Source organism: Homalodisca vitripennis, chromosome X, assembly GCF_021130785.1.
Source record: "Homalodisca vitripennis isolate AUS2020 chromosome X, UT_GWSS_2.1, whole genome shotgun sequence".
Taxonomy (NCBI): Eukaryota; Metazoa; Arthropoda; class Insecta; order Hemiptera; family Cicadellidae; genus Homalodisca; species Homalodisca vitripennis.
Genome location: NC_060215.1, coordinates 75974402 through 75989639, shown reverse-complemented (window position 1 = coordinate 75989639; position 15238 = coordinate 75974402). Strand labels below are relative to the sequence as shown.

Sequence of the window (15238 nt, the reverse complement as noted above, 5' to 3'; positions counted from 1 at the left end):
TTAGTGGCTATAATAATAATAATAATTCCTATTGTTATTGTACTGGGCTGAAAACTCGTAGAAACAATTCCCAAAAACCTTTCCTTTGATAGAGGAAAATTATTTATATCTTTCACCTTAAAAGTATATTATTACAAAATCTACAGTTATATTAATAATAGTAATATTTATGAAACACATTCAGAGCTATTTCAATCATAATTGAAAAGTATCAATTAGTTAGATGGCATAATTGTCCTGGTCTTGTGAATTCTTCTTCTCCTTCATCTAAAGGGCAACCTATTGTCATCAACTTATGCCTCTTGAGAATAATTAGTCTTTAAAGTTAATTAGACTCAAATGTATTACTTTAATTGATAGTACGAGTATATTATTAAATGTTTAAGGCTTGGAGAAATAACATATTTTAGTGCAACACCATAGAATTAAAAGTAATTGGTGTACATAGAAAATAATTTATGAATTATCTTTGGCAAAATTATTATATACCATTGAACAATTGTAAAACAAAATTTTTCTGTAACTGATATATTTTCTTTTGAACGAGAATAATTACCAGTACAGTGTGCTACAGACTTCAATACAATTGTTGTAATTTTTTTAAATTTTATCGTGGTATGTGTTTGGCTATGTATATAAGTACATGTTACTGTAATTCAATTTTAAATTTTTGTTACCTGTTCAAAAGACAAGAGGGACAAACATATGTTTTTTAAATATGTTTTATAACGATGTTTAAAACATACTTAAAGAATATTAGTAACTAGAACATATAGTGACAGTTACAGTTAAAAACATAAGAATAAAAAATAATTGGTTAATACTTTGCCATTATTAATATGAGGGCTGTCCAGAAAGTAACATATGTTTTGGAGTTAAGAAAAACGCCTTTGATTAGATTCTTTTGAAGTCAAAACTTTAGCTACTTATGTATGCATTGTTCAGACACAAGGACAGTTGTTATTGTGTTATATTAGCTTCTAAATCTCATTGTCATAGACCTTTGTCGCCTGTAACTTTAGCCAGTGTTTAGGTACCTGTTTGTTGCAAAACTTGTGATAACCATATATTTTGTCTCAATTTCATTTAATTAACTCCATGTAATTTACAGAAACCTAAAAAAAGTTGTATGATTACGGAACAGTGGTTTATCTTGAAATTTATCATTCACTTTTGTTAGTAGTACATCTATCAAGATACTCTGTCTTCATTATGAACGTTAGTATGACCATTTTTCAATATAATGTTTTACTGCCTCACTCCTCCTTTACTTGTTATGTTCTCACCATAAGTTTCATAAATTATCATTAGATTTATATCATTAAAGTTTTTCTCTTACTAAAATGAAATTACAGACGTATTTTGCTAATGTTAAACTTTGAATCAAATTACGTATTTAAAACAATTGTGCCACAGCATAGGGAAGGAGCTCATTTTGTCCTTCAGCGACTGAATGTGTACTGAGTCAAAGAACATTCAGACATTAGATGGCAGCAATAATCTTTAAACTCCTTCCGCCATGGTAAAACGTAAGCTTCTGGACAACCCTCATAGCATTACTCAGAATGGGAGAGTGAGAAGAAGAAATTATCCATTATATGATGGTAGATCCATTTGATATGATGAATCATAAGATTTATTTTTGTACAAAACTTTGAACCATAAACTTGTTCTAAGTTTTTTTTAATTTTTATCATAATTTGTTTTTAAAAATGTCTTCTGGAACTTTGCAGGTTCAGAGTTTTCTGCCACTGGTTTTGCAATCACAGCCACTTTGGAAATGTAATCCTAGTTTGTATTATGGTCTCCTCAGCCCTTCTAGCAGCAGAAGATCCAATACATCAAGATTCTCAGCGCAATCAGGTTTATCTAAATTTTTTCCCTATATTTCTTTGTATAATCACGTTACATAATACATTTTTTATATGCTATCTGGACATTAACTGTCATATGTGTCAATAGCCCAAACTAGCATAATAATTATAACATGTTTCTCAGACCATCCACGTCTAGTATGTGCAGTCAGATTTTAATAAAATGTGTTAATGAAATAAAGATCTTTATTGCATATAAAATGTGTAATTTTGGTTTTAAATTCATCTCATACCAAATTTATAGTGAAAACATTAAAAAAAATTCTATCCTTTAATTTTAAGTTAGCTGTCATTGTCTAACTTTAGTTAAAAAAACTTAGTGAATTAATGTAAATTTTTGAATATTGATTTTAGTTTAATTTTATGTGTTGGCACTAGACTCAAAACCCACACAACACATTTAAAAGACATTTTTGGAGTAATTATAACTAATAACATTATAACCTTGAATGCACAATAAACCCTTGTGCCACCATATAATGTTAACAATGCCTTAAAACAGAGGTGGATTAAGGGTATAATTTTGAGGAGGGGGCTTAGATTACCAGGGGATCTGTGTTGGGGTTGAACCGCCCCCACCTCACCCATAAAGTGGGTAATCAGGGGTCCTCCCTGGTAATATTTAGAATTTAGACAAAACATAATGGATTTTTAAGAATGATTTTGAAAAAATGTTGGTTTATTTTTTTAGTAATATAATATATGTATTGTACGTGTAAGTATTAATAAATGAAACTTCCTTATTACATTATTACTTTTTTAAATAGCTTGCAGACATTACATAATATAAATTAAACTAAACACCAAAATAAAGCTTTTCATCAGTGTGATAATAGCATAAGATGGCTTAACAACAACACAATATGGAGTAACATTTCTTTGTATCAGTGGAAGTTTTAAGTGTAGGAAAAAGGTATATAAATCAACAGAAATAGTACTAGTATTCCTTTGAAACAGATCTTTTGGATGAAGACTTTTTTAAGTCTATTCAAGTTATGGTATCACAAAAGTATCGTGGGTCTACATGTTAAATTATTTTATTGACTGATATGTGAAGAATGCATCAGAAAGTTATCTGATACGGAAGTCAAGATAGGGACGGATTAAGGGTGCCATCTTGGGGTGAGGGACTCGGCATACAGGGAGATCTGTGGCAGGGGTTGAAACACCCTCCCATCATTTGGGGGATCAGGGTGTCCTCCCCATCACATATCGCCAATTGCACAACACATGGTAGCAAACTTGCGCTGTCAACAAACAATTTGACGACACAAACCGCGTGTCCTTGATCCATGCATGGGATTAATTCGCTCAGATTCAAAAGCTATTCAAATTAATTCTTGAGCATAATTTGATCTGCCCATTTCCTGTTTTCCCCCGGTGTGTTACATTTTTTACTTTTTCCTGATTTTTCCGATCGGTTGACCATCCTATCACAATGGTACGGGATGATTACGGGGGAGGGGGTGGCAATTACTTCAGCTTACTAAGTACAAGGTAAGCCACATGTTAAGAGGTAGAACATACCAATAAAAAATATTTAAAAGGAAATAAAAATGTATAGAAGATTTAACCTAAACCAAATTATTTCTTGCAGATACATAAATTAAAAAAATAAATGTGTATTAATTGCAAAGGATTCAATGGATACTATAATTTACATCTTGTTTCTGTTGTACACCTCTTTTATTCTATTGGTCACATTATTATTTTTACTTAATGTATTTAAAATTTGTATTGTTTGGGTTTTGTTCTAGATACTGAACTATTGTGATTATTTCTTCACTTCAGTTTTTACCATTGAAATATGTTTAAAAATGATCTCCTATGGTTTCGTGATTCACGATGGAGCATTTTGTCGATCTGCATTTAACCTGCTCGATCTCCTAGTTGTGTGCGTCTCTTTGGTCTCTATATATTGGAAGTGAGTATTACAAAACAAGTTTTATTATGTATTAATTTAATTAAGAAAATGTTCTAGATTGTTTTGATCAATTATTCATTTATGAAATCATGATTTTTAAACTTTAATTGTCAGTTCTGTCTAAAAATTCAAAAATAGGGTTACTATTGTTGAAGTTTTTAAACCATGAAAGTTACATTGGTATTAAAATTCCGTATTGTTTTAATGTACAGTTAAAGACTTTTATTTGATTTTTTTTTATTTGAGATCATGAGATTTAGCAAATATATTTTTAAATGTTTCTCAATGGTAAGTGACTAATCATTAGTTGTTTATGCAGTCATCTTCTTAATAAAACATTTGATAATGGAAATGACATTTAAATAGGTAATATTTTATATTAAATTAATTAAATGGTTCAAAATTTAACTTGATATTTAGTTTGTAAAATATTATGCTTATTATTTATGCTCAAAAAATGTAAAGCTGCAATAAAAACGTCACTAACAATTGTGTACATCTGACCCTTCAATGATCGCCTTACTTTCACTTTAACTTTTGCTGTCCTGTTAAAACGATAAAATGTTAACCATCAGAGGTGAAAAATAAATAGATTCCTAAGTAGTGTTAGTGTCAAGATAAAAAAATCTATGAAATTTAGAAAGAAAACGTCTTAGAATGAGAATCAATTTTTTTAATTTAAAAAAATGTATAGAAAAGTAATTAAAGCTTAAAAAGCATATGATATCACTAAGCTGTTCCTCTCTTATAAAAAATTTCAAAAACTATTTAGGGCATCATAAGCAATAAACTAAAAAAAGTTTCTCCAACGAGATAATAAAAAACATTGGGAATGAACTTGCTAGTGAGTTCCATACATTTTTCTACTCAGTGGCATGTGAACAAAGAGCCCTACCATCACAACTATAAGCAACAATCTTGGGGAGGTAGAGGCTAGTTGTATGGCTACTGTTGCACGTTGGAGTGTAAGAGGTTGAACTGATTATCCGACAGCTCTCGGCCAAAAAAATAAAGGATCTCGACCTTTCATCTATGTGGATGTTATTAAAGTGATTAAAGCATTTATATCGCATCCATTGACTATATTAGTTAAGCAATCTTTTCAATCAGGAATTTTTCTCATGCTAAAAATGTTTGAAGTTAAACTTCATTTCTACAAATTTGATTGTTTAAAATTGCAATTTCTTTTTCCTTCGAACTACAAGAAAAGGGACTACCGTTTTCAGCTTCAACAATATTCTGCTTCGCTTAACCCACTTCCTTTTTCTTCTTGTTTAGATTATGGCACATTATAGTGCAGTGCCTTTTTTAACAAACAAGCTTTTTACTGAGGCCTTACAAACCTTTGAAATGTGGCTTAGCTTCAGACACACGAAACATGCATTTTTTCCTTTGATAATATCCATCTTCTGAGTGTAGATCATATTTTGTGAGTTATTCTTTGTACCATGGTTTGGCTTATCACAAAATATGCAAGCAACGTTTTGTGGTTTTTTTGTTATTTATATTACGAGTACTTTTCTCTTTTGTAGTGACAAGGCTCGATGATGTCGGAAGAGTTTTTTCAATCTTACAATACTTATCTGTTTGATTAAGCGTAGTGTCAAAACCTATATTGTTATAGTTGAATTAAAGACAGAAGGTTATTGAGACCCGGCAGCGATGGCCGAGGTTCGGGGCTCTTCGGGACCGGTCGGCTACAGTGTTGCCAAGTTGTTCTGTCTGATTCGATCATCCACAGCGTTCACATCAACCGCTTCTAGGTAGGGGTGGTTTAGCAGCGGAAACATGTGGACACATTTATCAAAACGATAAATTAATAGCGTTCGTTGTTTTGAGAATTGTTATTTTATAAGTAATTGAGTCAGAAATAAAAACCAGAAAATATATACATAGGCTTTATAATAATAATTTGAATATGGTACATTTTACTGTTATTAATAGTTACCACCAAGGAGTATAGTGAAAAGAACTAAAATTATATTCGTTAAGTAAATGCAAGTCTGCTAAGTTATAATTATTTACTCACAGTCTTATCAGTCTTAGCAAATACTAAAATGTACTAAACAGTACATATACAAAAAGCCAACTGACTTTGCTGCACAGTTTAACCAGGAAATAAGTAGTGCCATTAAAAATGCATTTAACAAATTTATTAGTAACATGTAAGGTGTAATATTTACCAATTCATTACAAACTATCAATCAATACGGCTTTTTTACAGTTCATCGAAGTCCAACACTTTTTCTGCTACCGGAGAGAGAGGGAAAATACCACTCACGTTACTGCCGCGTTCTTCCTCTTCATTGTCACTGCTGTCACTGTCCGAATCCTCTTCATCACTGGAGCTGTCATTGCCGATGTTTATTACCATCTGCTCAACGGAGTCTCTCATCAACCCTTCATTTTTACAAGCATCTAGGATTATTTTCTTCGTGTGGTCTACTACCTTCTTCCAATCAGACTCTGTTACACGTTCCAACCCCTCTTTCGTCAACTGTAATATTTCAGTTATGTTAAATTTCCTGTTGCTTCTTGCAACATATTCCTTTACTTGAGTCCAGATTAATTCTATAGGATTGAAGTGACAGTGGTAATGGTGGCAGATGAAGTACTCGGTGTGACCATGTTTCTTCCCAATTTCGTCGACTTCATATTTTGTCTGAGGTTTGTTTCTTTGAATAAGTTCTAACAATGCGGCTTTTAACATCGCCTTTTCATACTGTATGTCATGATTATTTAACCACTCTATCATTTCATCCCTTCTAGAACTGCTGTTAGGGTGGTTTGTCAACTACTTTTGAGTGGTACTTTGCATTGTCCATTACAATGAGTGAGGGCCTCGTTAGGTTTGGAAGTAAAGCATCTTGAAACCATTTTGAAAATACTTTGTGGTTCATCTTTTCATAATACGCGTTTGTTTTTCTTTGATGTAAAAAGTAATGCACAGTTAGGAATAAATCCAGCAGAGCTGCCAGCATACAAAAGAATTATCCTCCCCCCCCTTTTCCAACGGGAACAGGAAACGTACCTTCAACAGAATCATCAGTCCGTCCAATTTTTTTACAGTGCCCCAGAATTTACCCAAGTTTCATCAAGCCAAACTATTTCCTCAAAATTTAAATCTTTTATTTCTCTAAGAAATCTGCACCTCCAAGCAATGATGTCTCCTCTTTCCATTAATATTTTACGGCTGCCAAATTTCTTGTGTTTGAAACCCAATCTCTCTTCAATATAATGGCAACAGAGGATTTGCTTCCACGAAAAAGATCTGCTTCTGCAAGACTTACTTGTAGCTTCCTCACCGTTGGGATACTCTCTTCTTACGATGAATCCGTAGACATGGTGGCGGATGGCATCTTTTTGAAAGGCGTCCAGCTTCCGTAAACAGGCTATAAACCTCGAATATTTCTTATCGGGAGTGTTCAGTTTCAAGCCACTCTGTTCACTTTGTATTTTTCTCCTTTCCAATTCGCACAACTGTATTTTTTCCTATCTCCAAAGCCGGTTCTTTCGATAACTTTTTCTATTGGAAGTATCGGTCCTTTGTTAATTTTCTCTCACTGGAAGTAGTCTCTCACTCGACAAACCAACTCCCGGGATTGGCCTCGCAATGGAACGCCTTTTTCTCCAACCTTGGTGTAAGGCACACGAGTGCGGGGCCTACCGCGTTTTTTATCACTGTTTTCAGTGCACTGAGACATGGTACGGAATTAACAATAATTAAATAATATCTGTCACAAAAATGTAACACTAGAAAGTACGTGCGTACACTTGTCTTTTAAATAAGGTTTAGTCTTGAAAAAGACTGTTTAAAACACTTGGCCACGAACACACAGAAGCGCAATAACACCACACGAAACAACATACATAACCAACAACCAATGACGTAATGAAGCACGGTTTGCTACTGCGCATCACCCAGCTGATACCTACCGGATGACAGCTACAACAGAGGAGACCTGACAACGCTGCCTCCGTCGAAAAGGAAAGTGCTCGGCTGTGATTGGTGGAGCGGTAGGGCGAGCCTTCGTGAGGCAGTTCGGCTGTCTTCGGTCGAGCTCGTCCCAATACCCTTCTGTCTTTAATTCAACTATAATATTGTTCATTTTTAACAATAATTATACAAACATACACACTTGTGCTGGCAAAAACTTTTTGAAAAATGTATTATAGTTAAATGGTACAGTTATTTAAAATTGTATGGTGTCAGTAGTATGAATTTCAAATGTATTAGATTAATATTGTCTCATGGCTATAATATCAGACATACAATTAACCCTCCAAGTGCTGGTTATATATGCATTTGTAGTGCTACACGATTTTAGAATTTTTACAAGTATATGTTAAACTTAAATAATAAGTACATTCAAATTAACAAAATGTAACATATTGTTATGACATTTAAGAAAAGGCTTCAGAATGATAAAATAATAATTAAAATTACTTATTATTCATTGCACATTAAAAAGATGTTAACAGTTTTTTTGATAAAACAATTTTTTCTTTACTTTTTTCACATTAAGCACAGCACAGCACATTACTAAAATCACTTAAATAAAAATCGAAAATATACAAAACAAGACAAATTTATTGCAAATAAAGAAAAAAATGATTAAAAACAGTTGAAAAACAAATAAAACCCTAAAGGAAAGTAAAAACAACTTTAGTTATCAACATCAAAATAACTCCCATAAAGAGTGAATCCCATAAGCAACAACCTTCAGCTGATGATATACGTAGCTACAATGATCTCTAGTCTAGCAACAGCGTGTAAGGAAAAATAAAGTTGGGATGTGGATTTTTCTAGTTTATTACTGTATAAAATACATTTTGAAGTATCATCAATTATGTCATTTGTGGTAAACATCGACCTAATCTTGTGTAATGTGACGTTAGCAGTACTGAACAGCTTGCTGATATCGCGCAGCACAATGTCAGCACTACGAGTTAAACATCTCCTGTAAAGTTGAAAGCACGTGTGTGAATTATTACTGATCACAGTTCAACAAAACAACTTATGACACATTCTAAATTTAGGTATATTCCTCTCTTTCCACTCTCAACTCCCTGATTTAAAAGTTTTGAGAACATTTGTTGCAATCTAAGTAAAGCAGCATGATTATTTTGATTTTCAAACACCTTTTATAAGAATTGCAATGAATAGTTTGTTGGAAATCAACTACCAATAACTTTGCCATAATGAAATAAAAGTATAAAAACATTTTAAATAATTTTTTAACATTAGCAAATTAAAAATCCCTTTTTCATAAGACCATTATTTCTAATATACAGTGTCTATAAGTGCAAACATTACACTGGCTCACATGGGTACCTCATTGTAAAATGCTGTTTCAAACCTTTTGCAGGATTCTCTCGGAAAGATATTTCCTAGTGTTTTCTTAAAAATGTTCAAACGTAATTATTTCTGGTACACATTGGTCTAATTTCCTGTATGGCATTTTTTTGAAAGAACAACAGATTGATTACATTGCAATGTTTTGATACAGCTGACCATTTGCTTGGTTTTAGGTCAGGAGCTATCTCAGTTGTCAAGATTCTCAGGGTGTTGAGAGTTCTTAGGCCTCTGAGAGCCATCAATAGAGCAAAAGGATTGAAGGTAGGACTTCTTATCATTACTATTACTACCAGTTCATGAAATGAATTCAAACCATTTTTAATGTTATCTTCCAAAATGTTAAAGGCTATGAATAAATACTGAATAATCATTATTTACATAGAAGTGTCAAAATATACACTTAAAGTATACTTTTCCGTTGCATGTAGTAAATTTAAAAAAATTTCGTTTTGTCAATTATTTGTATTGAAATATTTATCTGAGTATAAATTTTACGTAAAAATAATATTCCGTACTTAACAGTAGCTTTTTATTGGTTAAAAATAATAAAATTGATTTGGGAAGTAAAATTAAAGAATATTTTTCATAATTATTACATTTAATTTGTATTGAGTATTAAAGTTTCAGTACTAAGCTATTTAAAAAACTGTAGCAATAATTTTATATAAAATAAATGTATAACACTTTGTAAACTGATATAAATACTAAGCTGTTCCTTAGCTGTTTGATCATATCACTTTAGTATGAGTTAGCTCTGAAATCCGTCATTGTATTGTGGGAATTGGAGAGCAGAGCTAACTTTAATCTTTATATTTAAGTAAATGAACTACATGATTTTTCAGTAGATAAGGTTTTGAAGTATTCTATCAGTACTTATTTTCTACATATTAATATATTTTCAAGTTAAATGTATTTTTGTTCCAAATTTCTTTATTTTAAAATTAATAGTGGTATTTATTTGGTATTTAAATAAATTTTTGTCTTTTACTTTATATTTTATTGCTTAATGAGGAAATACCCTTTTTAAATGTATTATTATTAAAGTATACAGCGTTATTAAAACACTATCAGTGTTTTACAGTCTAATTTCATAATAAATCAAGAGCTTAGGTTGCACACATTTATTTTATATATAAAATTATTATTTTTTCCAATCAAATTAAAAAGTAATTTATTTATTACTTAACAATTACTGTTTATATATTTTGCATTTAAACATTGTTCAAAGTAAAAAATTAGTTTAATATTCATTACTAATTTTTTATGAAAGTGTAAATTCCTGAAACAAAAATATAGAAGATTTTAAAGACAAAGGAAATTATGTTATTTTGATATCTTCAATTATGTGCTGGTAGAATATTTATTTTGTATAAGTACAGTTCTACTGATATAATTTTTGAATAGGTAATTTACAGAAAGTCAACACTAATAAGTTAACATAATGTTCTTATTTTTCATGATGTATATAATATTATTGAATTAGAGTACAATATAAACTGATAATATGAATCTGGATGAACTCATTTAGAAACTTAATTATTTTAAAAATATTTAGAATTTAAAAATTTATTATTTGAAGAGCTGATGAAGTAAGAGCCAATAAAATTAATGTATAATGAATTATCATTATATTTTTCATATTTAAAAAGGTGTATTTATTAATATTTTTTAATGCCGACTTAGGTGAGTTAATGGAATGTTTATAATGTTTTTCTTTTGCCAATCTTTATTTAAGCTAATTAATTTACCGTCCAAAGTTCAAATTAAAAAATATTACAACTACAGCATTTTTGAATATTTTGTCAAATATACAAACAAATTGAAAACAACTAATTTACAAGTTTGAATGTTTAGCTGACATGTTACTAACTTAGAAAATAGTTCATTTAGAATTTATTAATTTAAATATATTTTATTAAAGTTTTGTGTTGTAAACTTCTCTAGATAAATGTAAAATATGAAAAAAAAACTTTAAAATAAACACACTATAGTATTGGGAGAACGTTTGTTTGAAATCATAAATATTAAATTTTTACTGTATGATTTGGAATTATGTTCAGGTGGTATGCGATGTACTTTTATTAATGTTGACTTTCTGGGTGTAATGTTTAGCATGTAGTCCAGTGTGTGATAGTCGCGGTAAAAACAATCGGCAACATTGTGCTGGTTACCTGTCTGCTTCAGTTCATGTTTGCAGTTATTGGAGTGCAATTGTTCAAGGTAAAGTCGGGTAGCAACCCCGTGGTCATGGTTTTCACCCCAACTCCTCCCCACCCCCACCCACCCCTTTACTCTCAGTCAGTGATACATGAAATGCCCTGAGGTTGTTTTGCCTTTCGAGAAGTAGGATCCCCAGATCCAGATAGCCAGACCTCTGAACGATATCTGGCATGAGCTAACTTGTCTCATTGAGTGTTCCATATAATACTAGGTATTATGCTACCTGTAGGTTAGAGTTAGTGTGTGCTACATAGACTACAAACTACCACTTAAACTCCTCTTGAAAACTTTGTATGTCTTAGCCATGAGTTCAACTATGAAAAGGTTTAATTGTATGAGAATGTATTCTTATATTCATTCACGACAACCAATAGTAAAAATGTTTGAAACTTTTCAAACCGAAACATTGTTTTAAGGTGTTTGCTCAAAAACAATTATATTGCACATTGAATTAGTACAGTTACTTACACAATTAATAGAGGGCTTATATACTCAATTATGAAATAAAAATAATTCTTTTATAAAATCATAATAAACTACAGAATTCATAAAACATCTTTTAAATAATTTATTATAATTAGATTGGAAACAAATAATTTTCCTACTCACTACATGATGTACTTATGTTTAATAATGTTTTATATTCACTGCATGGTAACTAACTAATTGATCTCTAGTAAATCATGATTGACATTTCTTAGAACAACTATATCATTCATAGAGTTTCTGTCTTTATATGGAATTCTGTTAGTTAATATAATCATAATGTTACAACATGACTTCTCTTTACTCTAAAAAGCAACTTTCAGTTAATATTTTTAAACATTCATTTGATTTAAATTTTCTCTTTTTCAGAGAGCTCTAAAATTATTTGGGCTTCTAGGTATTGAAGGTCTGTCTTGAAAACACAATTTAAACTTATAAAACTTTATCATCTACATAATTATGGTGTCTCATGAGTGACCAATCTTTAATAAATTGGGTTAGGGCATTGAAATATAAAAAAAGTACAACCAAATGGAGCCTATGTTTAAAAGAATTTTGTTTCCTGTCTGTGTGTATATAGACTTTTTACAACTTGTAAAAGTTGCTTAAAATGAATAGTTGTGATACTATTATATTAGTATCAATGTGTAAAATGTTTCACTGTATTCATTCAGTTTTAAAATAAACATAATATTTCATTAAATTTGAAAGTGTTTAATTGTTTATTACATTTAAAATAGCTGGACAATATACACATGCAACCAGTGAGACCAGATTTATAAGTATCTGAGAATAGTTAACTTAATTATTAATAAGTTACCAAATAAACTCATGAAACACCAAAAGGGTAAGGCCCTATTTAAGTATGTAAGTGTTGAGAGCAATTTAACAAAAATTCATTATTCTGTTATATGATCAGTAAACAGAATATACTTTCACGTAAATGTTAATATGTGAAGCATTACCAGCACACTTTCCACACAAAACATCCATCTGCATATTCTGTTGGAGTAAAATTACCAGAATGCATGGTAATTTAAATAATATTCAGAACCACAACAATGAAGCATTCCAAAAAGAAAATACTTAAGACGAAGTGTGTTTATTTACCTATTTTCTAACAACTAAATGATGATTTCAGATTGCATTACTAAAAATTTGAAAGGTATATAATCATATGGTATTCCAATTAAAAAAAAATCTCAGTTGTGAGTAAGAAAATGAAATAAAATTGGTGTGATTGGTATAGTTATTATTTATTACATGACTGCTGGTGAATGGCTTTGATATTAATCAATCAAAGTTCATATTGCCTAAATCAAAGTAAGATAATCTACTTACAGTGCTAATGTTAAATAACTATTCAATAGAATTAATGTAATAACTATTATAAAGAAGAAAAGCTCATTTAAACTTTAAAAATATAACAACAGACAACATACAAATTTTGTTAAAAAAAGTACATAAAGCATTACAAATATATAAGATTTATAAATGAATATTGAAACTAAGACAGTATAAAATTAAATACAAATATGTAAATCAGTACTGATAATAGTACCTACATCATATTTCAATACACTAAACTCTTTCGATTATATAAAACAGGTATGGATATTGTGGATAAGTGAGTTTAAATTATCCATTAAACCACCAATAAGAGGTGTAAATAGCTGATAATTGCTATTTATATTAGGTGACAGATTAATTTTTATCATTCCTGATCATTTTTATTAAGTCATGTTATTTATAAAACCGTTTAAATCTCTTTAATACTTCTAACATGTGTATTCAATATTTTAAAACTTAATTTTGATTATTTTTGTCACTTTTTAAAATGTAATATTTTTACTGTGAAATTTAGGAATCTGCCAAGTGGATAATCGTCCATGATTGTCCAGTAAAGCCTAAAACACAACTATAAAATTAATTGCATTTTAAATTTAAAAATAGTCTTGACCAGGGAGTGAAAGAATTATTGTTTCTTAATTTTTTCAGCTGCAAGGAAACTAATAACAAGTATTACAGGAAATATCTTATCGTAGATGACATATTAATAATTGTATCTATTCCAAACAAAAATAAAATAAAATATATTTTTTAATAAATACATACATACACTATTAGATACTAAAATTTAATTCATAAATACTCAATATCAAACAATGAAATTCTCAATTAAAAATAGCACTTCATACACTTCTAGTGATATTACTATATGACTGAAGTTTTACTTAATGTATGGTAAATAATGATAATATTATAACTCCTACAAATTTTATAATCACGATTTTAAGATTTTGGAATGCACAGTTAAACGTTCAATTAACTATAACTAGCAATGTCACACAAATGTAAGTCAATGATATTAGGTTGTAATCTACTTTAAAGCATTTAAATGTACAAAATGCTGAGATGAAGGCTATGATAGATGCTCCAGAATATGACACCATATCTGAGGATAGAAATGTTGCATTCCTAAAGTAATTTGGAGGCTTTAATAGAGAACTGCAGATTGTTCAAAAGTAGAAAAAGACGAGGTCAAACCACAGAGCCTTGAGTGGTAATATATTTAAGCTCTTAAGAGTGTGTGGCCTATCACACAATTTGTTTGGCTTTGATGAGACAGATAACATACAAAGAAAAGAAGAGGGGAACCAGAAATATCATTTTGTCTCTGAGTTTATCAAAGGTTCGTGAGTCACACAAGTAATCCATTGTTAGAATAAAAAGATGTTTATACAACACAGTATATAGAAGCCCAAACATATTGTAAATATTAGTCACCTTTAATAGAGTTCTATATATATATCAATCCAATAATGTAAAGTCTGGATTATATTTAATAACTGCTCTATGAATGTACTGTTCTATCATTTAGTACAAACCGTTCATCAGCAATAAGTATCCAAAATTTAATTTAAGATAGTTAAAAAAAAGTTATAAGAAATAAGAAACAAGTAGTACTTGAGAAAATGTGTTAATTTAGAATGGCACCATTTTCCCAAGGAAACACCAATTGTGACATATATCTTTCTTACATTTTAATATCATTATTCTTATCATATTAAAAAACTTTAAAGAATATGCTGTTTAATTTATGCTGACATAGGAGGAGATGAATTTGATTTCGTAAAAATGTAGTCGTTAGATCCTAAAATTATGTCTAGATGTTTCATTTGTATTTCATGAATCATATAAAAAGTTGTTTATTATATTCAAAGCTCTATGGTCATATCGTAGGAAGAGTAACCCATATTGTTGTAAGAGTATTGTTTGGAGCTGAGAACTCCCAATTTGCTACATCTTTGAGCCTGGGTTAGGGATATTATAAGCTCAATTCCTGCATTGACATGAACATATTTTATAAAGTCC

The 15238-nt window shown here is 30.2% G+C and overlaps 1 protein-coding gene across 22 annotated transcripts in view; it reads left to right on the top strand.

Moving 5' to 3' along the window:
• The window catches only part of LOC124369221 (muscle calcium channel subunit alpha-1-like), a 413179-nt gene that overhangs the window by 241314 nt on the left and 156627 nt on the right, over positions 1–15238 (top strand). For 17 of the 22 annotated variants that reach the window (XM_046827077.1, XM_046827074.1, XM_046827072.1 and 14 more), the window contains exons 20-23: positions 1734–1863; positions 3632–3798; positions 9331–9418; positions 11270–11377. In XM_046827077.1, coding sequence (XP_046683033.1) covers positions 1734–1863; positions 3632–3798; positions 9331–9418; positions 11270–11377 — 493 coding nt within the window. The remainder of the gene's footprint in view (positions 1–1733; positions 1864–3631; positions 3799–9330; positions 9419–11269; positions 11378–15238) is intronic. The other 5 variants (XM_046827092.1, XM_046827081.1, XM_046827087.1 and 2 more) reach the window with 1 other exon arrangement.